This window comes from Bemisia tabaci, chromosome 2 (assembly GCF_918797505.1).
Source record: "Bemisia tabaci chromosome 2, PGI_BMITA_v3".
NCBI lineage: Eukaryota > Metazoa > Arthropoda > Insecta > Hemiptera > Aleyrodidae > Bemisia > Bemisia tabaci.
Window position 1 is genome coordinate 3019807 of NC_092794.1, and position 25876 is coordinate 3045682.

Consider the following 25876-nt stretch of genomic DNA (forward strand, 5'->3'; position numbering starts at 1 on the left):
GCCCCTCTAGTCCTTCACACGCTTTACCTACGGAGGGAAAGGGAATGCGGCGTTGTAAAGTAGTAATTTTATTTGGACGATTTTCGCAAAAGTGTGCGGAAACGTCCTCCTCCCGCCGAGGCCACTGTTTGGCGCAATGCGTAAAGTATTCCTACAGTCTTGCAGGCGCTTATATGAGTTTGATACCAAACGCACCGTGTTCGGCGCGATTATTCGAACTCCCGTTAGGATAATCACGGCATCGAAAAATGGGGCTTAAAAGGCCCATGTTGTGTTTCGACGCCGTATGAGCAGTCCAACTTCGCCTCGTTTTTTCCGATGAAACATTTTTCCTGAGAAAAGTTTTCAGAGAAAAGAGCCCTACCATAGTGGGTGTCTCGGTCCCAATCAAAGGGGCCGCCCCCCTTCCCCCCAATCGGGGTAGAAGGTTTCATCTACAGCAATAGTAGGCGTGAGACTCAAAATGTCGCAAACCTGGAAGACTAAGGTGAATTAATTTCACCTAAACCTCCGTGTCCTAGACCTTCACTCGTATTTTTCGTGCCTAATGTGTCGTTAACGTGGACCCCCTCATATTTCACACTGAATAATTGTGAGCGAGACTAGAAACTCATACGGCAGAGCCAATTCATGGAGGTTTTTTTTGCATGAATTCGCGCGAACGGGTGTGAAATGGCTCTGAATGAAAATAAGGAGCGCAGGGTGAAATACGGGCAGAGGTCGAGGGGGGGGGGGGGGCGAAGGCGCGAAATGAAACGCTCGTTAGAGAGGAGACAAAAGTGGCGAGATAAGGAGAACGGGGACGATGTGGGGATTTATTTTATGCACGGCGCCGGGCGACAAAAACCTGTTATTATTTGCCAGATAGAGATAGGCACCGGCCGAGCGGAGAAATAATTACATCACGTAAACTAATTGCTGTTCCCCAACAACTTCGCGCCTATCTTCGGTGCAGATCGGGCCATCCCCCTCCCTCCGCGCTTCGGGGGGTGTAAACGCAACAGCCGGTGCGCTGTTGTCTGCGCCCTTCTCCCAGGATCCGCCATCGTTGTCACCTGGATATGAATCGATTTTTTGTCCGACCTGCGCGGGCTGATTATTGAAATTGATAGACAGAGCGATAGACAGAAAAGACATTGGGAGTATGGAGCGATCCTATCGGTAAAAAGCATGGTTTCTATTGACTAAGGGACAACACGATGGACTAACTATAGGGTCTCTTATGGGTTGCTGTTAGTTGGTCTAGTACCTACCTCCTTTGTCTATTGCAACCACTCGCTTCCACCAACAGGATCTCTCCATATTCCCTGTGTCTTCTTTGTCTATAGCTTTGTCTATCAATTCCAATAATCCGCCCGCTGCGGGCTGATTTTTGAAATTGATAGACACAGCTATAGACAATGAAGACATAGGGAGCATGGCGCGATCCTATTGGTTTAATGCGTGGTTCTTATACCCAACGCAAAACCGCCGTAAATCCAATCCAGATTTTAAAATCCACTTTCAGACAAACTGCTACGGTACAAGAAAACCTGGCCACTTTCGTGATCCATACTTTCATTTTAACTTGCCAATGGTATAACAAAGTCATTCCGAAATTACAAAGGATGGCTGCTTGCAGACTTTCTAGCTGTGGAGAATTTTGTCTGAGAAAAATGTGCCGAATCTGAAATGGAGATAAGGCGTTTTTGCGTTGGACGGCAGTATAGACTAAGGGGCAAAATGATGGACTAACGAAGCCGAACATCTAATTCATTCCTCCAGGCTGATTATTGAACTTTATAGACAAAGCGAACATGGAGTATCGTATTGGTTGAAACGAGTAGGCCTCATAGACTGAGGGGGATTATGATAGTTATAGGGTCTCTCGTGGGTTGCCGTTAGTTAGTCTATTACCTACCTCCTTTGTCCATTGCAACCACCTTTTTTCCACCAATAGCACTCCTCCATATTCCTTTTGTCTTCTTTGTCCATAGCTTTGTCTATCAATTTCAATAATCAGTCCGCAGCGCGGGCAGACTGAAAAAAAAACTCCAGCTGTGGGAGCATTACATACGGGCCATACAGACAATAGATATAGCGTCCGCGTTCCGGGCTATGGGGCCGAAAGTTCCGGTTGCAGCCCCCAAAATAGTCGAAGCTACGGCTTCAGCACCCGGAACTTTGGCCTTCAAGCACAGAGCGGACGGTATGTGTATTAAGCCTATAATTTTTTTCGTCAGCCTATAAGCTGGATCCAAGCGATAGGATTTACCTGAATGGGGTGCTTTGAAAAAAACAATGGCTTGGGACTCTTAACATATGTTGAAGTAGGAACGCATTGGGAGTAGAAACTCGGAGAAGAGGAATAGGTGAAGGAAGGAGAAGAAGAAGAAGAAGGAGAGGTGGATGAAGAGGAGGAGGAAGTAGAATAGGGAAAAATTGAAGGAGAGGCATGATAGGCGAAGAAAGAAAGAAGAAAGTTTCTGCTCCTCTTTCTTCCTCTCGTGTAAATTCTCTCTCTTTCTCCCTCTCTCTCTCCCTCTCTCTCCATTATTTTTCTTCTTCTTTTCCTCATTTTTCCATTCCCTCTTCTTCCTCTTCTTCAAATAGACTAACAGCTGGTTTAAACTCGCACTTTGTCTAGTGGTGCAAGTATGAATGCATACCTTGTCTAATGTTCTATCCGACCTACGAACACTGCACAGAGTCGATCGAGGCGCCGTGACGCAACTATTCGTGTTCCACGGATGTGCGTTTTGCATATTCGGAAAGTGAAGGCGCTTCCGCTTTACGAGAAACTACACTGGGTTGATTATGGTGCTCCAATGCAACTAGAGTCAATCTACCCTAAGAGCTACATATTTCGAGTTGCTCATACTCTCCCTACATAGGTACTCAAATTAAAACTGGCAACAACGAGCATAGCGTAACTCCACCAACGACCCTCTCTAGGTTTTTCAGCTTGCCCAACACGACTCCCCGCCACGGTAAATATGCTTGTTTTGGGGGCTGGAACTCGTTGCTCCTCTGACCGAACGGCGTATCTCTATCCCCTCATGAGCCGCGGAGAGCATTGCGCCAGACGGAGAAGAGGGCTCACGTAGAGATCGGGGTACGCCCTCGCGTCGAGAGGAGCCTGCAACTAATCCGCCGTCGATTCCGAGCCAAAAAACCGGGAATTCACCATCCACCACTCCACGTCATACGTTATCCGACTGGCTCCCGATCCCGGATCTGGAAGGAACAACGCCGAATGAACATTCGAGAGTTGCCAAATTTCCCTTGATAAAATGTTCATTTTTGAGGAAAGTTATGAATATTTTTTCTTTAAATTTTTAGTGACTTTAGGTGAAATTGCGAATAAAATACTCTGAAAAATTGAAAGGAAAATAATCATAAGTTCACCAGGAAATCCGTGTTATATTAATTTAAATTTGGCAACGCCTGAAGGTTCATACGGCTTTTTTCCTCAGCACGGCGGCGCGAGAGATTGTGCCTCCTAATGGCTTTTGGCGAGGATAAACTACAAAAGCGTCGGCTCTGACCCCGGCCCTTTTTCCGCTTGTCTTTTTTTCACGCCACTCATCGCCATCAAATTTAAATTATTGCGCGGACTTATCGTCGTCTGGTGTCAAAGAGGAAATGAACGGGGGGCAGTTCGGAGCTCCAGTGCCCTGTCCGGTCTTCCTGTCCCCGACTTAGTTTTGTTAATGACTTTTTAAAAAGATATTCATTCCCTCGGGGTCCACGGCCCCTTTGTGCTGACCAGGGACCAGGAAAGGTTTCACGTGGAGAGAGGGAGATCTCATGAGACATGAAGGGAAGATCAAATTGCAAAAATGGAGCTCTTGCATACGTGAGGAATTGACTATTTGCGTACTACCCCTTACGTACAATGGAGAATTTGCATGCACATTTTTTATTGCTTCATCTGAACGCGCTTAGAGAGCTGATTTCACAGTATTTTTCATGATTTTTTTCTGATAAATGGGAAATAGTATACAAATATATTTAAAAGTGAGGGAATGCACCGCCTAGTGACGTCATCTGGCGTCGTCATACATGTATTTTTGCAGATTAGATCATTTTGTCATATCTTCTCCAATAATTGTTCAATTCACAAACCAAGGGTATCCTCGTGTTCAGTTCACTCAGTAGTTTCCACTTAAACACAAAAGTCATCAAATTTCAGACACCTGCAAATTCTCTATTTCGCGAGAAACACGATGATACCACTGATTTTCTCTGAAATCAACTCTAAAGCTCAAATAAAGCCTCTCAAAGTTGAGGCCGTAATGGAGAGGATATCCCACGCTACCCTGCGAGTCCACCTCTATATCAAGACAAACTCTCTCTGCGCAGATAGGGAGCAAATACATTAGCAGGGTTGCCGTGTTTTTAGCTTTGGAGTTCCCAATAAAGTGGCAACCCTGCTATTGGTATTTGCTCCCTATCTTTCCATAGAGAGTTTGATTAGATATGGAGGTGGACTCTCAGGGCAGCGTGGGATATTTTCTTCACCATTATAAATTCCAAAAGGATCGACGCTACTTTGATCCTGGCACTTCAAACTTTGGCCATAAAAAATTAACTTTAGAAACACTTCTACTCTATGGAAATTTAGCCATTTTTTGAAGGGCACAGTTTTGAAAGGAGGCAAATTAGAAACTTCTTATCAAATAGATTTGAAAGAATTACTTGTTCATAGTCTCAGCTCATATTATAAAAATTGTCAATATTTTGGGGGCAAGTTCACCCTGGGCCTCCAAAATTTAATTTGTGCCAATTTCCTTCCTTATTCGGATACAGCTTAAAAAGTAATATTTATCGGGGCCAATGTCTCAATTTGGTCTAAAAGTGCCCTTTTAGTCATGCTTCATTCGGTTTTCAGCCCTCGTAATGCAAGACTTTGAGAGAAACCATAGAATCAACGAGATACGAACAAACATGGAAACGCGACAGGTTTTTTTTTTTTTTTTTTTTTTTTTTTTTTTTTTTTTTTTGGGTGCAGTATGGTAATTAAAGCGTTTGCTCAGCTCTCATTCATTTGCGAGCGAGATGAATTACCAGTTCTTTCATAGAAAATGATCGCGGGTATAACTCTCTCATTGGTTGATATTGGTCTGAGGGTGGATTCAATGACTGTATCATAAAAGCGGAATGGTTGGCGGACGCCGCTACGTGCACAGCCGTGCTCAGAAATAACGTCATCTGAGGATTCAATCGTTGCCAAATGGAGTAGCAGGTGTCTGAAATTCCATGGATTTCATTTATAAATAGAAGCTACTGAGTGAATTGGGTACGAAAGTATTCTCGCTTTCGATTTCTAAATTGAACAATCATTGGAAGAAATTTGACGAGATAATCTATTCTGCTTGATTAAAGGCGTTTAAATGAAAAATGCTGTCGTTTAGCTTCTCGAGGGGTTGAAATATTCTCACTTTCAAATCAACTTCCCTTCAATTTTCCATGGCCAAAAAGAGTGTATAAAATACTGTGAACTCAGTTCTTCAAGCGCGTTTATGTGAAGCGAAAAAAATTGTCTCGTAAAAACTTTTCCATTGTGATGAAGTTTTTATTTCCTGGAAAAATTCATGAGCATTCTATTTCGGAATTTTTAAGAGAGCGTCTTTGCATTTTGATATATTCTATCTCAAGTTTCAAACAATATCTATTTGTCAGTTTATGGTCTCTGACTTTCATTTTTCATTTTTTGTCGTAGTTACATCTAGATATCAACTAAAGCTCATAAGCTCGAACTGATCATAGCTGCAGTTATGATCTAGGTTTTTCTTATCCCTGCAAAGCAACTCTATGCTGTGAGAGCTTCTGGGGCCCGGTCATTGAAACCATGCATGAGGGCACGACAAGACAAGACAAATCTCTATCTTAACTATACAATTCATCGCATTTTGATGTCTTACTGAGCTGCTTTGAACTTTCAATAATCTTTAAAATTGCAATATATAGGGAACCTCTTTTCCTGCTGTGTTACCATAAAGAGCAGTCATTTACTGCTCTCTTCGGTAACACACCCAAGCAGCACAGAATTCAATAAATTGCAATTTCTTACTAAAATTATTGCTATTGCATATCGGAATGTTGTGTATGTTGCTTACTTACTAATTGAAGGGGCTCCTCTTGTGGAAATGTATTGCAATACAATTTAAAAAATTTGCAATTTGTGTTGCATTGCAAATCGCATAATTTTCTTACTTAAGAGACTCAATTTTGTTGATGTTTAAAATCTGCATAAATATTGCGATATCACGATAAACAAAATTGCGCTTTTACGAATCGAATATCATTCATCAAACGAATTGATGAGTGCTGAGAGATGCCGATGATCGGTGAAAGCAGGAGCCAATCAGAGTTCGGATCTTTTTTTTAAAATAAAATTAAGAAGCAAATACAAAAATACGAAACACTAAAACTCAGCGAATTGTAAACACAGCAGAATTGAGTTGACAAAACACAACAACAGAAAGAAATGACGAAACAAAAAATCTGGTGAGAGATGAAGTTTCTGACGTCGATTGCATCAATTCAAAAATCGAATTCAAGTCCCGAGGCCCGAGGTGAATTCGCAATTTCATATTGATGAATTTCAACGGTTTCCGGTGAGACCAACGAAAAAGTCGAATATCATTTTAAAAAATGCACAATCGTCGAATATCATTCACCGGTGAATGATATTTTATCGCGAAAATTGGCTTAAATTTGACAAAAGTAGAATGCTCATAGGTGGTTCTTGATTAACACGGGAGTCCGGGTGACCCAGTGCGTGCGAACAAAGGCTTCGACGTGGAGGAAGAGGACACTAACGAGGGAAAAATAAATAGGACGTGGATTAGCTCTCCTACTATTCGAGAGACACATAGCGAAATAAATTTCCCGAGAATAATTCCTGGAATCGATACGGGCGGGACCCAAATGAGCTGTGAAAGTGGCGCAGTGGGAGGTTAATTACCTTCAATTTGAGAGGAAATATATTAATAAATAAAACAAAAATTCCCGGCGCGGCCAACGGAGGGGACCTGAATGCCGAGCGCGTCGTCCTGGATGTGACAGGTTGTTTTTAATGGTGCCTCCGCGGCAACTGTAAAAATGAGCTATTTAATATGGTGCTCTTTCTCCCTTAACGCCCCGCATTCTGTTTCTGCTCGCAACCGAGTGCAGCTTTTTTCCTGCTGATTTTTTCCCTCTTTTATCCGCGTCACTCCCGGAACTATCGCCGTCTTTTTCCTCTCTCGGGCCGTTAACGTAGACTTCCTACGCTCTTTAAAATCTCCGAGTGAAATCTCGAGTGTTTCTCACTCTGATGCCTATTCCGCTACCAAATAATCCGAGTTACCTGACTGCTGAGCCACTAAACAAGGTATAAATTAGAAAGAAAAAAAAAACATCACGGGTTTTCCGTTCAAAATCTTATGTAGAAAAAAATTCTCCCGACGCACAGTGGATCGAGTTATTTAGAGAGGTCGGACATGAAATTTTTGACTAAAACTGCAAATTTTGATGTTTAATTCGTCACAGTTTAAATTTCGAAGGGTGTTCCCAGTGGGAATTTCACGAGAAAACCAATGGAGCCACTTTTAGAGTCTCAAAGTTTTGTATAAATGGAGTTATAAGCGTTTAAAGTTTCCAAATTTTGTCCGACCTCTCCTATTGACTGGACCCACTGTGCGACGGGAAGGTCAGAAATCAACTCCTGACTGAAATATCTCGGTGGCTAAAATGCGAAAGCCCTGTATCTCCATTGCGGCGTTTTAAAATGTTCTATTTCATTTCTTCGAAGGGATATACAAGCCAGCTTTGTAGCTAGGAATTTATTCAGAGTATTCTGCTTACAAAGAAAGAAAATCAAGGAAGTTTACAATAAAATACATTGACAGACGTTTTCTAAAGAAAAAATAAAGTATAACAGGAAGTCTCCAACGTTGCAAACGGAGATACGTGGCTTCGCACTTCAGACGTCGATTCGTAAGTATTTTTAACGCAGATCACGACAGTACTGTCGTGCTAAGGGAAAACGCCGTATGAACCTTCAGGCGTTGCCAAATTTTCTTTGATAAAACACGAATTTCCTGGTAAACGTATTAATATTTTTCTTCGAATTTTTCAGAGAATATTGTTTGTATTTTGATCTAAAGTTCCTGAAAATTTCAAGGAAATATATTCATAATTTTCCGCAAAAATAAACATTTCATGCTTCCAGGACTTTATGTCCACCTGCCTTTCGTCCATTAAATAAAGTCCACCGCTATTTATGTCCACTAAACGTTAAGTCCAGTCTTTATTAAGTCCGCATGATTTAATGTCCAACCATGAGTATGTCCAAAATTGTCCAAATTGTGGACATGTTATGTCCACATTTTTTTCTTCTCATTTAAATAACAGGAACCACCTCAAAAATAAATGCATACTACTACTACCTTCATTCTTAAAAACATTTCATTCATGAATCAAGTCATGAAAGAGAACAGACTCTAAGAGCAGATAAAAACATATGTTCATACGTACACTGTACGGATAAGATAAGATGAAAACCAAAGCGGGAGCCTAGGAAACGCTCCAATGCCAAATTAAACATTTTTCAGTAACAGATGCAGTCAAAATTGAAAGTCCTCTTTAACTAGTTATTTCGTGCGCCTTCAATCTTGCAGGATACTGTGCAACGCCTCTGACGTGAAATAGTTGCTTAAAGTGTTGCGGCGCGGCTGGCAATCAGCGTGACACGCGCACAGGCGCCTACAAACCTAACGGGATACTTCACACGTTGCGCAATGCGTGAAGTATCCCGTTAGGTTTGTAGGCGCCAGTGCGCGTTCTGCGCTGCTAACACGCCGCTCCGCTCTGTGTTAGGCTCTTATATTTAAACTCGCGGAGTCAGCGTTTTTCAACTCATGATTTTGAAATGTTTGCACTCTCTGCATTGATTATTCCCTTTTAAACTGATGAAAAAGAAATATGTACTACTGGAAAATATAATGTGTTTTTTGTAAATATAATAGTGGTTCCGTGTCAAATTTAATGATTTCCAAAGCATTCAAAGTTATTCTTTCATGTTTTGGGCTTTTACTGTGCTGCAGCTGCAGCAATTTTACAAATGCTCAAAATTGGACGTATTTGACTCAAGGAGATCGATGTACAAATAAGTTAAACACAAAAAATTGCGTGCTTCTTAGTTTTTCTCCTCTTTTATTAATTTTTGTATAGTTTCTTTCATCACAACTACGGCTCATTGAGATTCATATCGATGCCATTGCTTGGAAAAGGTTTTACAAATATTTACCACGTTTTAAAAATGTAAATGTTTTTAAAATGAAGAAATCGATTTCAATAAAAAAAAAGAATGTACATTTAAGGCATATTTTATATCGGAAATTTCAAGGATAGAAATGAAACCAAGTATTTATCAAAGACAATTTGAAAAGATGAATCAAAAGAAGGAATTAACATTTCGTTTAAAATATGAGTTACGATAACAGCACCTCATTCTCTCTTAATTTTCTCATTTCGGTATAGTCAGTATAATTTTACACACGGACTAAAATATGACGCTTGAATTTGATTTTAGTGGACTTTCCATTTGTGGACTTAACTTAGTGGACGTCTAAGTAATGGACCTAACAATAGTGTAGGCTTTAGAACTGTGGACGTAAAAATTGTGGACGAAAAGTCTGTGGACGTAAAAAAAGTGGACATATAGTCCGTGCACCCATTTCATCAAAGGAAATTTGGCAACTCTCGCGTGTTAATACGGCGTGTTTCTTTAGCACGGCAGAGTACTGTCGTGCAAAGGGAAAACGCAGTACGAGCCTTCAGGCGTTGCCAAATTTCCTCTAATAAAAAACGAATTTCCATATAAACTTATGAGTACTTTCCTTCCATTTTTCAGGTAATTTTGTTCGCCATTTCATCTTAAGCGCCTGAAAATTTCAAGGATGAATATTCATTACTTTCCTAGAAAAATAAATATTCTACCGAAGGGAATCTGGCAACACTTGAATGTTCATACGGCGTTTTTCCTTAACACGCAAGAGTATACTAGTGAACACAGCTCACGGCTCTTATACGAAGCAAATTTTACGTTATATTCATATAGCTGCGGTTTTTTCGGGGCGAAATAAATCCTGGATTTCATCCGAGATCTCTAACAGTGTATAGCGACTACTATTTGAAAACTTAAAGTCCGGCACACAGAGTTTTGGTGGTATTGTCTGAACTAATGCGTAGAAAATTTTCAGCGGTGTAAGATAATTATCTAGGACATTCTGGTGTGCAAAAGAAAAATATAAGTTTGAAATGCCACTGTCTACAGGTAGCAATCGGTGCCATTGTGTAAATAAATGATTTACCAAAAATGTTGGTTAGGACCATTCATGTTCATTGGTGCTGGAGGTCAATTTTGAGATGAAATTGCGATTTTAGAGTCCAAACCACGATTTCATACGAAAAAAACTTATTATAACAACAAAACCGTCCGTTTATGTAAAAAATGCCAGATACCCATTTAATACTATAGATTTTGCTCTAGGAAGGCGATAGGTACATCAGTGTCAAAAATAAATCGAATTAAACTGAGAAAATTCACTGCAATATTCGTTGGGAAATGTGTCCTATATGAGGGTATTTTTATAAGGCCTCAGGAATTCAGAGAAACCCTTCACCCAATGGCGTTTAATTTGATTTTTATTTTTAACGATGATGTTTTTCCTTGGCAAAATTTTATTAATCAGGTTCACATTTAGTATTTTGGGATTTTTCACGTTTAAACGCGCGGTGTTGGTGTAACAGCAGGTTTTTTTCGCACAAAATCGACTTCTGAACTTAAAAATCACAATTCATCATCATGTTTCCCTTCGGCATCGATAAAAATGGATAATATTAACCCAAATCTAGGTAAAAACTTTATTGTACGGAACGCGTAGCGGTTGCCGCCTGGGGGCATGCAGTGCAAGGCCTTCATTATTTTCGACGCACCTCGGTTGAGATTTATAAAATTTTCCATTTTGAACTCTACTGAGGGCGAATAAAGAAAATCAAGGATGAGGGAAGCACAAAAGAAGATGATAGGAGGCGAGGAGATGCGCGATAACGCTGAGCGACATCGATTCTAGCCCGGAGTTTGACATCATCATAAGCCGCTTGTATTCCATGTCAAGAGACCCTTCACCTGTTTTCACCATGTTCTTCAGCGAGTCCCCGAGGCCCTAGGTTCCAGTGCTCCCGTCCTAAGGAACAACGCCGTATGAGCCTTCAGCCGTTGCCAAATTTCCTTTGATAAACCACGAATTTCATGGTTAACCCTAGTCTGCCTGAGTGTATTCATTTTTCTCTTTTTAATTTTTTTTCAGAAACTTATAAAAAAAGCAAAATTTTTCAGATTTTTTTCGTTTTCAGTATTTAGTAGCCCTATGATTTTTTTTTCTCATGCTGAGAACAACATGGCAACATGTGTATGATAAAATGGTTGCATACCCTGCGCCGTGTTTTTCGGTTTTTTGGTTTTTTGGTGGATATGCTTTATGGTTAAGGCCTGTAAGGTTAGTGCACTGATATTAACTAAAAACATGAAAAAAAACATAGCTAACTAATTGATTTTCAGCTGGGGTCAAATTGACCCCGCTCAGGCTTTCTCGTTGGTTCAGACTCAGAGGCTCAGGCAGACTAGGGTTAAAATATGAATATTTTTCTTCCAATATTTCAGATAATTTTGTTCGCAATTTCACCTAATGTTCTTGAAAATTTCAAGAAAAATATTCATAAATTTCCACAGAAAAAATGAAGGGGAAAAAAAACCACTAAGAAGTGGCCCGAACTGCATGCTCCCCCCTCAGTTTCGTACTGGTGCGTACTAGAGTTCAAAAAATTGATTTTGACTCTAATTTTAATTTTTGGAACTTCTTGGCTTTGTTTTCCCCGCGAAATGGTGTGGACCCAGCACCATTTCTCCACCATGTATCCACAGAAATTAGTATCTTATCGAAGGAGATTTGGCAACTCTCGGATGTTCATACGGCGTTCTTCCTCAGCACGGCAGTCGCGTCTGACGACTGACGCAAGCCCCTGCATCAGCGTTCACCGCCCTTAAGTCCCGACTCCAAATCATCATCATGAAATCCGCCCCCGAAGAAAATATTTCACACTTGACGAGTGACGAGCCGACATTTTTTGTCTTCCCCCTTCCCCTCTTCCTTCCGTTCTCCCTCACCCCAAGTAGCACAGATTACGATAAGTAGCAATTACATAGTAAAATTATTGCAATTCCACTGAGTGTTGTGTATTTTGCCTAGCTCCTATTTGAAGGGGTCCGTTTATAGAAACTTATTGCAAGAAAATTGAAATAAGTTGCAATTTTTCATTGCGTTGCATATTACCTAACTTTCTGATGCATGATTACATTTTTCATGAGGTTTTTTTTTTTTCAATTTTTCATTTTGTTGATAATTTAAATTTGGCATAAATCGACTAATTGTGTAAAAATATTGCAATTTAAGGGTAAAAAATTATGATTTTATTGAAATAAAATTACAATTTAATTTCAATATTCAAGTTGCCCTTTGCTACTTGGGATTGTGGGAACGCTCCTTCTTATGGACTACATTTTGAAATTGAATCGGCTCATGCGAATGCGAAAACGTCCGATGTCCAAAAAACCAACTTTTGGTAAACCGCAAAATACTGTGGAGTATAGAATCGGCATCTAGAAGAAAGTCAGAGAATGTGTTTCTTAGTAAAGGGTTGTAAAAAAGTCCTACAACTGTTTCCCTTCCCGACTCCACTCATGCTGAGTAGTTTTAAAACAAAGGGTCTTGGACATCGGACATTCAGTCGCACAAATCTGCCCAAAAATAATTATTTTTGAACCCTCATAAAGCCTTAAAATTAGAGTAATACATAATTTCAGACGTTCGTTGACACAAAAAATATTATTCCTTTTTTCTTCGAGGGTCCAGTGAAAGTTACATTGCAGTGGGGAAAAAAGTAACGAACATCGGACGTTTTCGCACGATTTGAGATCAACCCCGAAAAAATGTGTTCAGGACTGCCTAGAATGCATAAAATCGATTGTAGTTACATAAAGTATGATGAATCAATGTTGAACTAAATAAAATTTGAAATCAGATAAGGAAAACCCATGAAACAGGGAAAAAAGAAAGAAAAAAACTGGGGTAATACAGGGTGTTCCAGGATTAAGTACGAATATTGAAAGAGTCGACTCTCTAGGTCAAAATGAGACTGTTTTGTGGTATCAATTTTTTTCCAAAAACGCTCTCCCTAGGGGCTCCCCTTCGGCGAGACTCATTCCATGGACATATTAATGTTCGTAATTCCTTCTTTTTAAATCAATTATGGCTCAAATTTTTGTCACAGCAATAATAATAGGTATTGGATATGCGAGGTATCTTGAAGTACATCAGGTTGACAGGACTTATTACGTAAAGCAATGTATGTATACTTGAGTTCTAGGTTCCAACCTAAGAATACAAATATTTAAACTTTGGTGTGTTGCACGGTATGACGCGCAATTGAAGGCGTTTTATATTGGTTCGGCCGCGACCTACCGAGAAAGGAGTCTTTATGTGTTAACTTTAAATGCTATTTGCTCTGCAAACGGTGGCTGCAAGCCTACCCCTTGTCATTTCTTCACCTCTTGGCATGCAACATTAATTTGATATGAAAAGTGTTCTTGTTTTTCTCTCTGAGGATTTTAAATCTTGGAAAAGGCTGATAACGTTCATTCCCAGTGGCAATTTTGCATGTTGGCATCCCTGTTTTTCTTTTATTTAAATCCATTAAAAATATCGAATTGGATAAATCGATAAATCGATAAGAATCGATTGTTTTACATGCATTTAAATGAAGGAAAAACAATTTGCCAATTTCAAGAATCGCCACTGTTTATTCCTATCCTTTTCCCTGAAAAGAAAAGAGCAAAGCTATCTCTGAGACAAAACTTGTTTCAACCGCGCCTCGGCCGCAAAGCTATTTTCAGATCTGCCGATATCAGCAATGATCGAATTACTGTCAATAGTCGCCGATGACGTCATAAAAAAACGAATATTATCACAAGTACCTCAAATAAAGTTCAAGAACACCAAAGATTCGAGGCGAGAAGGAAAGGCATCTAGAAAATGAGCCTTCATTGGCTTGTGGCAGATGTTTACAAACAAATTTTTCTCTTTCTTTTTTTCATAATTGTTGAAGGGATTTTATTGCCTCTGAGAACTCGAGCGAGCGCCTCAGTATTGTCACTGGATAAAAGCTCCGTGATTGAGAGAATGCTTCCTTCCCTCGCAAACGAGCAATAACCTTGCTCAAACACCTAAGTTTGAAAGAAGCCCAAGTTTTTCAATAGTTCAGCGCAGTAAAACTTTTCCGCTTCATGAAGGTAATCAATTCTGCGGTTGCGTATATACGTATATACCTAATCAAGATTATCTGCCACTCCCTCTTCGTTGTTTGATGGCCGTAAAAAACACCGCACAGAGGGAGGAAAGAACAATGTAGGCGACAAAAATTAATAACTTCCCTGGAAACAGGTTAAAACAGGTGTCGTTTCCAACACGAAGGAATGTAACTTATCATTCCAAGGCTGCAAAATTAACTCGAACAATTCAATTCTTTACTGATAATTTTGCTCGCAATTCCACCGAAAAGTCCTGAAAATTTCAAGAGAAAATATTCATAACTTTCCTATTAAATGAGCATCTTATCGAAGGAAAGTTGGCAACTCTCCAATGTTCATACGGCGTTCTTCCCTAGAACGGCAGTTTGGGAGTTTCACTGACGATTTTCGGCTATAGCCACGCATTCAATCTTGTTCAAGGGTTGGACTTCAAACTTCCCAATGTGTGAATCGTTTCCTTCGTGAGATTTTCGAGAGAAACGATATGAGACATTTCATTCTAGGACAAAATAGTTATTCTTGTGGCCCATAAACAGCCAATACAATCCTCAAAAAAACTGCATCAAACTTTGGCGAAGCGAAAAAGAGCCAAATTTTCAGTCAAGAGAATTTGCAGGTGTCTGAAATTTGATAAATTCGTGTTTAAGTGGAAACTACCCAGTGAGCTGACCACGAGGATACCCTTGGTCGACGAATCGAAGAATTATTAGAGCATAGCTATGACAAAATGATCTAATCGGTCAAAATACGTGTGTTTAAATGGGGAACGCCTCCAGATGACGTCACTAGGCGGTGAATTTTCTCATTTTTAAATCTATCTTTATAGTATTTCCCATATCAGAAAAAAATTCTGAAAAATACTGCGAAATCAGCTCTTTAAGCACTTTCAAATGACACAATTAAAAATTTGCATGCAAATTCTCCACTATAACCTCTACTTCTGGCATTTTCAGGTCCCAAGAATAACCAAAATAAAAATCCAAGATGACGAGGCGCGGCGCCAGAAATGGATCCTTAGACTCTCTTTTACTCTGGCAATGCTTTCTTATCCTTTTGCAAGTCAAATTTTTTTCCACTGACTCACGATTGGATACCAAATGAATCTAGACGATACCTGGGAAATACACTGATTCTGTAGCTGCAAAACTAAGAGGAGGGGAGGGTGGAGGGCATCAGAAATGACTTGCATCTCTGACAACAGATGATGTCGTAAAGAGGGAAGAATGAGTGACGAGGTGTAGGCGAGAGTCCGGAAACTTTAATGATGACGATATAAAAGCAGAGCGCGGCCCAACCCCATGTTTTATTCAGTGTATTAAAAATTCATGGAATAAATTATGTACACGATTTTAATCAAATGCGGATGGCTGCCAAGGAAACAAAAGAGGAAGTGATTAATTTGACCAATCCTTCAAGTAGTTAGGTAAATGTGCAGCTAAGACGCAGGAAAAAGCTAGGAGGAGTACAAACTCTCCAAAATATAACTTGAACAAGTATTTATTCAAATTGATGAGGAGGGTGTGTCGGAATTCAATATTTACTTCTCCTCAGGCCACCCTCACCTTCATTTCGCAGAGAAGTGGATCTCTCTCTATCTCCTGTATTTGTGTCTCGACTGAGCTCAAATACTGTGCGAGTGGAGACCTTTACTAATACCACATACCCATACCTTCCAGCGCAAAAAGAGGATATAGGAACCGAGTGGCAAAGAACAAAATACATGACATCTTATGGGGACTGCTGAAATTGGTGAGTGTTCAAAATAAAAATTACGGGCAAACATTTCACCACAACCTTAATTTCAAACGCGCACTTGAAAATGAAGGACTTAAAAGCATTAAAATTGCACGAAAGAAACATAAAATTTCACATAACTGGAAGCTGGCCCAGGTGAGAAAGTCTGAATCTGATTATGATTTGGATGCTTGATTTACTTAAATTTTCCACGATACTATCATTTAAGATAATTAATTACTATAATAAACACTTACCTCTACACAGAACGAGTATTTCGAAAAAAAAAATACTTGCGCATTCATTGGAAGAATAGCCGTTATTTTTACCGAGGATACCTAACCTCCTAGCTTACTTTTGGCGATGAAATGTATGGGTAGGTGGTATTGCCTTCACTCCCCGCCAGAGACTACAAAGCGGTCATGCTTCTCACTGAACGCCTTCAATTCTCGTGTATGTGACACGCACATCCATCAAGCACGTATAGTTGCATCCAAGCCTTATGATCATTCTCATGACCTGTCTGTCATGCGTCGTTCGGAGAAAGTGCCAATTGTGATAATCTTGTTCTAAGATTTAACTTTTTTTCCCAGCCTTTGAAAAGGGAACATAGCATTTTTTTTTTTAATATGCTATTGCATCTTAAAATGTTTACGCAAAGCTATGATTATTTTCTTATGCTAAAATTACATAAACACGGTAATATTCAACCAAGCCCATGCAAATCTTGCATAAATAGAACATAAAATGATGCTGAAAATTTTCATTGCACAACAAAGCAATTGATTGACGACATATTGCTCTCTCGCTGACTTCTGTGAGTAATTAGAGGGCTAGAAGAACTACAGAATTACAGATCTGTAGTCCATCTGTATACATCTAATCTGTAGAATTACAGATTAGATGCTGTGTATGCACCTGTGCGCATTCAAATATCGTAGTTTGCCGAGGTACTTACAACAAAGGATATATTGAAGTTCATGATAATTTGAATCTTAATCGATCTAGCTTATTTAATCTAATTTTAAAAATTATGGTAGTCAAAATTATCGTCAATTCAGAGAATATGTTGGGTGTAACATTTGGCCGTTATACAAAGCATGACTTCATGCTGAAAGTTGAGGCATTCCTCTTAATGGCTATATATGTAAACCACAATTCACACAACTGAAAGTTTGCATGTCAACTTCTATACTGCCGTGCTAAGGAAGAACGCCGAACGAACATTCGAGAGTTGCAAAATTTCCTTCGATAAAATTTTTATTTTTGAGGAAAATTATGAATATTTTTCCGTGAAATTTTAAGACACTTTAGATCAAATTACAAACAAATTATCTGAGAAATTACCAGAAAAATGTTCAAAAAATTACATGATAATTGGTGATTTGCCAAGGAAAATTTGGCAACGCCTGAAGGCTCATACGGCGATTTTTCTTAGCACGGCACTCTCTGACTTAAAAACATATGCACTTATTATTGTTCGAATGGAGCTCAAATCACACAATCAATCATATCATGCGCATTTTTGTGATTTGACCGATGAAAATTAAAGCTACTCACACCTTGTTTAAGGATTATTTCCGAATTTTCCGTTGAGCGGATGCTTTCTTCACATGAAATTTTGAAGAGAGCATGGAAAAATTGCGGAAAACGGCGGAAAAACTGCAAGAACGTGCAGCTCGCTTGGTGCGTTTCCAAATTGCCGCAAACTTTTCCTATTATCGATAGAGAACAAACAGACGCCATCGCTCAACATTTTCACAGAATATTCTTTTCGCTGAGAAGAAATTTCAGGGAAGTTTTCAAGAAATGACGTTGGGTATTCCATTTTAAAAGTAAAGTATGATAGGAATCAAGTCTACAACATCTATCCTCTCATACCTCATAAGTTATGCCGAGGGTTGAAATGTGCATTGTGCACCTAAAATCATTGGATCTGTTTACTACAGCGAATACCTATACCTAACCTAACCATTTCATGGGCTTGAGCACTGCGAAAAAGTGGCGATAGGTATCCTGCCGTGCTGAGGAATAACGCCGTATGAACCATTAGGCGTTGCCAAATTTCCTTCGATAAAAATCGAAGTTACAGTGAAAATTGTGAATATTTTCCCCAAAAATGTTCATACAATTTTGTACGTAATTCAATGTAAAATACCTGAAAATTTCAGGGGATAATATCCTTAAATTGCGTCAAAAATACATATTTAATCAAGGGCAATTTAGCAACTCTCGAATGTTTATACGGCGTTCCTCCCTAACTCGGCAGCATGGCGCATACCTCATAAGTTATGCCGAGGGTTAAAATGTGCAGCTAAGAAATCATTTGATCTATTTACTACAGCCAATACCCATATTAAGCTTTTCATGGATAAGACCCGAAAAGGTCCAAAAAAGCTCTTTACTCCAAGAAAAGCTTAATATTAGTATTCGCTGTAGTAAACAGATCCAATGATTTCTTAGGTGCACATTTTGTCGCCCCTCTGGCGCAAGGGCGTATCTCGATTCCTGCATTAGCCCCAAAAAGCATGGTTTTATGTGTAAAACAGGGCTCATGGGTATTTTGAGATACGCCTTTACGCCAGAGGAGCGACGATTTTAACCCTCGGCATAGCTTCTGAGGTATGCGTCATGCTGCCTTGCTAGGGAAGAACACCGTATGAACATTCGAGAGCTGCCAACTTTCCTTTGATAAAACGTATTTTTTCGACACAATTTAAGCATATTTTTCCTTGTAATTTTCCGATATTTTAGATCAAATTTGAGCACTGCGGAAAAGTGGCGATAGGTATCATGGACGGAAAAACGTGTTTTTACACTAAGGCATAATGTGAATTCATAAACAGGTGTTTATATTACGTGTGAAATGGATTACATGAAAAGGTAGGTCATCAATTAGACGAAGCCGCAAGCATCAATACAACTGCCTCGGGGGCTGCTGCATGCTCAACTCGAAAATGAACCTACACGGAAAAGTCGGAAGCAATCTCATCACTCACCCTCCTATTCACAGCCTTAATTAGTGGCCGCGTTGTCAGTTAAAACAATTAATCCTCATATTTCTCTCACGGCACTCCGAGAGTCCTCATTTGGGTCAGTGAACCGCCAGTTAGGGCACGAAATTGAGGACCACAATACTCCCGCGCTAAGGAAAAACGCCGAATGAAACATTAGGCGTTGCCAACTTCCGATGGATAAAACACGAATTTCCGGGTAAACTTATGAATATCTTTCATTCAATTTTTCAGATATTTTTTTTTTTTTTTTATTTAACAAGTTCTATTATAATATTAGTACAGTTCATTTCCCATTTCTTAAATTAGTGATTATCTTAAGAATAAATAGACAAAGAATATAAAGAACAAATAATGTATAACTAGTGACATTTGAGAAGTAATGATCTAGTCTGATTGTGAGATTGACTGAGTAAACACTGGACGGCAGGTCGGGAACTTGTTGTCAGCCTTTTGCTGACACACCGGAACCGCCCTCTGGCATTTCATCGGTGGAATGGTTGGGAGTGTTAAACGTGTTATTTTTGGTCTTTAATATTGCAGTAATCATTTTGTCTATTATGATCCAATTTTCTTTGCAATCAAGCATGATCTCAACTATATTTTCTCTGTTTAACTATATTTTCTCTGTTTAGCTATATTTTCTCTGTTTAAATTTTTCAGATATTGCTGTTCGCAATTTCGAATAAAGTTCCTGAAACTATCGAGGAAAAATAGTCATAACTTTCTTCAAAAATAAACATTTTAGTGAAGGAAATGTGGCAACTCTCGAATGTTCATACGGCGTTCTCAGGGCCGGATTTACCTACTTGCCGCCCATGGGCAGCTTGTATTTTGCCTCTCCCTTCTTATTCGTTTTGAAACATCAATGAAAACCATTAAGTGAGCGTGCCGGAGGGGAGGGGTGCATAAGACGCGCTTACTCGAGTTGGACACATTTTTTGCGAAAGCCGTTTCAACACTGCTAGCAAAAGTTCACGGAACTTTGCGGGAAAGTTAAGTTCCGTAAACCTATCTCTGTGTGGACCAAGCCCTCCATTTATAAGAAATGACCGAAAAAATTCTGAATGAACAAACATAAATGTGTTTTAATAATTTTAACTTCCGCCGCCGCGCCGCGCTGACCGCACTGTGCTTGGCGCAATGCGTGAAGTATTCACGCAGTCTTGCAGGCGCTATGCGTTTCACGTCGACCACTGCTGACCGCACTGTGCTTGACGCAATGCGTGAAGTATTCATACAGTCTTGTAGACGCTATGCGATTCACGTCGACCGCTGCTGACCGCACTGCGTTTGACGCAATGCGTGAAGTATTCATGCAGTCTTGTAGGCTCTAATATGTGTTACATGCCGACCGTCGCGCCGCGGGCTTCTCAATTTCAACTCAAGTCCTCGTCATCATTCCTCTCTGCGCCGCGCCGTTCCAGGCCAAATTGCGTATTTGGTTTTTCTCTTAACTCGACTAATTGAAGGTGCTGTCTCTTGTATCACCGAAAGACGACAAAATTAGAAATTACTATACTCTCGGGAAATGAGAGATTTTGTCGCCTTTTCTGGCTTGTATTTTTTTCCCCCGCATCCGATTTTTTTTAAAACCTACATTTTAGAAAATTGCAACATTTGCCGACCCCTAAATTTGCCGCCATGAGCCGCGGCTTTCGTGGCTACCCTCTAAATCCGGCCCTGGGCGTTCTTCCTTAGTGGGGCAGAATAATAGCTCTACGTTACTTGATGGAAATTTTACATAGAATACGGCTGAGCGGTTCCGAGTTCGATTCTACCCGGCGCACGGTGGCTCGCGTCAATAGGAGAGGTCGGACAAAATTTGGAAACTTTAAAAGCTTACAACTCCATTTACCTAAAATTTTGAGGTTCTAAAAGTAGTTCCATTGGTTTCCTTGTGAAAATTTCTTCTTTAAAAACCCCTTGAAATTTAAAATGTGACGAAATAAACATCAAAATTTGCAATTTCAGTTAACAATTTCATGTCCGACCTCTCTAATTGTCTCGATCCACTGCGCGGCGAGTGCCGATGCCCATTGTTGACGAGTTTTGAGTTTTAAATGCAAAAATGTTTTGGTTAATTTTTACAGTTGTGTGGATGAGGTTATTACCGCGTGTGGGTGCCGCACTTCGTTCCATCTCGACGATGAAACTACCTCATCGCACCTGTCATCTCGCTCTCCTACGTTCTGCGATTTTCTCTCATACTTTATTTTTTAAATGAAAATCTATACTCCGTCAATTCTTGAAAAAATCCCTGATTTTTCTTCTCTGTGCCAAGTAAACTTTGTAAAAACGTCAAGGAATGATGTTGCTGTGTTATTTTTTAAAAAAATAAAATGGGAGTGGATACTTTTGAACACCGCAATCGAGATACTTGGTCTTGTAGCTTCACTTTCGATATTTCATCTTACCAACGATGAGTATGAAGCTACCAATGTAAGTTTTAGTCAGAAATGCATTATTTCATGAGACTATATATAAAATGAAAATTCCATGAAATTTACGAGAACTTCTGCAATAACTCAGTGTATCATGAAACGGATAAAAACAGCAAAATTTCAATTTTCAAATGTCGAAAAAAAGAAGAACATCATGAGTCAAATTGCGAAGTTTAAGATCAAATTCATGGGTAATTGTTGCGGATTGCATACACAGTTCCTTAAAAATCGATGATATCGCATCGAAAATGAAATTTCGCTTTTCAGTAGAGTGAAATTATACTCCGCGAAATTTAATTTTGCCTATCTGTTTGATCGTGGGGTGTTAACACGTTACCTGCCCAACGTCTTTTCAGGTACTTGTTAGGTCTTCAAAAATAAGCCAAAAAGTTGCAAACTATGATGAAACTATGATGAAACTATGATGAAACTATGATTGAAAAAATCGCGAGACCAATGTAAAAAAATTTCAAGCACAAAGTTTCCAATAAGTCGTTACCGTCGACCTCCTTGATGCTGTTGAAGTTTGTGTCTGACGTCAGGTCGTTCCGGCGTAATGTTTCCAACTTGGCGCCATGGGAATACACCTAAGTGAAGTGTTGGACCCGTTAGTCTGGCGTGCCAGGAAAAGTTTGACTACTTAAAGGCGTAACGTTAAAATTCCAACGAATTTTCAACGTAGCGTGCCCTATGAATATTGAATATCATTCTTCCCATTAATTACCAAATTGTTTTTTACAATTTGCTTTACGCAAGAGTTTCCATTAGTTCCGTCCTTCTCTTATGAGACAGTAACCATAAGCACAAACCCCTCTTCTTTCTCAATACACAAACTAGAACGCCTTTTTAATAATTTGTCTGCGAGACCTAAAGCATGCGCTCAATTACATCTCTCAGTTTTGAGCCATCTAATATTGTTTAATACTAAGTCTGACTCGATAGGACCCCGACTTCTTGCCGAGCGGGAAGTTTGAATTTCGGGCACCAAAAACAAACCACGAAAAAAACCTGCTGATTTATTATTTTCTCTAGAGTGACTATAAAGAGAGAGTATTGTCATCTCGATCCTCCTTTTGCCACAGAAAAAGTGTTTGATGATCGCACGCGCCATGTGAATCACGTAGAGTATTGAGTTTTCATGAGCGGATGGTTTGAATTCACGGATCAAGAATCATTGAATATCTTCATAAGGAGTTGATTTTGGTAATTTTTGTTGTGCGCATCGTATTCTACGTGAAATTTTAGTGAAGAAACATGAACCAGAATGCTGAAATTTGCACTTTGTCTAGTGGTCCATTGGTGACCATAGATATGCTGGCCTCGTATCACTAATGTGACTCTGCAACCCGCAACGATTATCCGAGAATTTGCTTGAAAACTACGAAATTTGACTTGTGATATATTTTTTCAACACTTCAAAAATTAAAATTTTTCACTTTCTATACGTTTCATGGCATCTACGTCGATTGTAGATGTTATAATAGATTTCAAAAAATATAAGGAAATTTCATTTGATAATTTTCATGCAGTCTTGCGTCTGAGCCTCGGACGATTACCAAGGGTGCAGAATCTTCCAAGCTTTCACATCTTAAAACGCCCGCCCGCCAGCTTTCCATATTTTCCTCGTCGGTTTTCCACAAAATTTCCCGCCAATTTCAAAACGGATGACCTCTTTCTTTTGATTACTTTGAGTTCCGACTCGGGACCCTTCAAAATGGAGAATATACACACACAAATGTCACTGCTTCATCTGAGAGTGCTGGATGAGCTGAGTTCGCGGTATTTTTCATATATTTTTCTGACATGGGAAATTGGAGAACAATTGATTTAAAAGTGAAAAAATGTGCCGCCCCATGTCCCCCACCTCTAATGTCTAAAGATGTCCCACCACTAATGCCTTCCCACAGTTTTTGGAGTCTCCAAGCTTTGCCTGTTGATAATCCCTAATCGGGGCAGTGAGAAATCTTTTTGGCGAGCTACAGTTTCAGAGATTCAAAATGCCATTTGGAACAAGTCCTCTTCTTGTATGACATGTGAGTTCCTAGAAGAGCACAAATGGAGAATTTGCACAATTGTATTGCTTCATCTGAGAGTGCTTAGTGAGCTGAGTTCGCAGTATTTTTCATAATTTTTATCTAGTGTGGGAAATTGGAGAAAAACGTATTTAAAAGTGAAAAAATGTGCCGCCCCATGATGTCATCGGGCGGCATGTTCCATTTAAACGCATGTATTTAAGCAAATTAGGTTATTTTGTCATATCTTCTCCAATAATTGTTCAATTTAGAAACCAAGGATATCCTCGTAATCAGTTTTCCTAGATCTCTCATTTGAAAGATGTTTACAACATTCCAGACACCTGCATATTCTCCATTCTTCCCTCTTCCGCATCTTCGGGGGCTTCTCCCTTATTTTCATGAGCACGCCCGAGCGTGTGATGGAGCAATTTCTGGAGCCGTGATTACGACTCGACAACGTGCCCTACTGCCGTGCTCAGGAAGAACGCCGTATGAGCCTTCAGACGTTGCCAAGGACCCTCCGATAAAAACCGAATTCACTGTGAAAATGAGCGCAACCCATTTCGGCAAATTTACCCCAATTCGGCAAAAAAAGAGGAGACGGTTCGGCACACGTTTTTGACCGTGAAAACTTTCAGAGGCATTGGTGGTGGAAACACAATTTGTAGAAGGAGCGGCAGCCCAAATTTTGGGATTAGAACTGGAGCTCACAAAATACACATGACGTTGAGAAACACCAGCAGCGGTCACCTGGGGACGAAGTCCATCAACGACAGTTTCAGTTCGCGATTACGATGATAAACTCATTCTTCATTCATCCAGTTTCATATCACACTTATGCTACTCTGTGCCAAACTGGGCATAATTCTTGTTCAACTTTATGACAGCTGTATGCAGATTATTCTGTGCCAAATCGGTTCATTTTCCCCCCACGCCTTACTTGATTCTGTGTGCCGAACCGTCTCCTCTTTTTTTTGCCGAATTGGGGTAAATTTGCCGAAATGGGAATCAGCCGTGAAAATTGTGAGTATTTTTTCCCCAAAATTTTCAGACAATTTTGTACGCAATTTAATCTAAAATGTCTGAAAATTTCAAAGAAAAGTGTGCATGAATGTCGTCAAAAATACACGTTTTATCAAGGGAAGTTTGGCAACTCTGGAATGTTGATACGGCGTTCTTCCTCACGACGGGAGACTTGGGATGGGAGACGCTGGGATTGCGCTATAATTAATGCGAGGGTTTACCTGAGTAAGCTGGGCCGGCGACCATGTGAACGGAGACGAAGAGGAGGACGCACTGCTGGATTCTGGATCGCATTTTTCATGCCCCTGGCGCGAGGATTAGTGGAAACGGAGCACTGACGCGAATCTCATGCCCTCGCACAGTTCCAACAAGTGTTCCGAGTCACATCCTCGGAGCGAGTCACTCGCGAAGCCAACCAAGCCGGCCGAATCGTATGTCCCGCGCGTCGGACGTCACCTCGGTGTGTGCTCTGTCGAGGAGAGAGGCGTCGCGACGCCGCTCGTGACGCCTGCGCCGCCGCCGCCGGGTGCACCCGTCATCCACTGACCTTTGACGGTGCTGCCCGCGTGGACGTGGTCGCGGAATGCGATACCTCGTGCCGATCCTTCTTTATGAGCCCCGCGCCGCACCGCCCTCGACCCTTCACCCAACGCCCCCCTCAAAATCACGGGTCCACCTCAAGAATACTCCCGTGCCAAGGAAGAGCGCCGTATGAACCTTCAGGCCTTGCCTAATGGACCACTAGACTAGGTACGAATTTCAGCATTCTGATACATGTTTCTGAACCAAAATTTCACGTAAAACGCGATGCGCATAGCAAAAGTTACCAAAATCAACTCCTTACAAAGATATTCAATGATTCATGATGCGTGAATTCAAACCGCCCGCTCATGAAAACTCAATGCTCTACGTGATTCACATCGCGCGCTAAACGTTCATCATGATAGTCTCTGCGATATAAAAATCTGGAAACCTCAATCTTGACGGTTTGGCTCGGCTATTGCAAATTTCTTGTGGTTTAAACAACGTATGATGGGAAATGAACATTGCTCGATGGAGAAGCTTGCTGAAACCGTTGTAGCGCGCGATTTGACTCGAGTAGAGCTTTGAGTTTCTTGTGAGCGGGCAGTTCAAATTCCTCGTAACCAATGTGAAATAAAAACGTTGAAATCTTCGTGAGGAGTTAGTTTCAGTAATATTCGTTGCGCTAATCGTGTTCTACGTGAAATTCTGATTACGAAACATGTA

The 25876-nt window shown here is 40.2% G+C and overlaps 1 protein-coding gene across 1 annotated transcript in view; it reads right to left on the bottom strand.

Moving 5' to 3' along the window:
• LOC109036808 (uncharacterized) overlaps positions 1-25100 on the bottom strand; it is a 171089-nt gene extending 145989 nt beyond the window's left edge. Inside the window, exon 1 of the mRNA XM_072296544.1 lies at positions 24850-25100. Coding sequence (XP_072152645.1) covers positions 24850-24922 — 73 coding nt within the window. The 5' untranslated portion in view covers positions 24923-25100. The remainder of the gene's footprint in view (positions 1-24849) is intronic.
• Between the last annotated feature and the right edge of the window lie 776 nt (positions 25101-25876).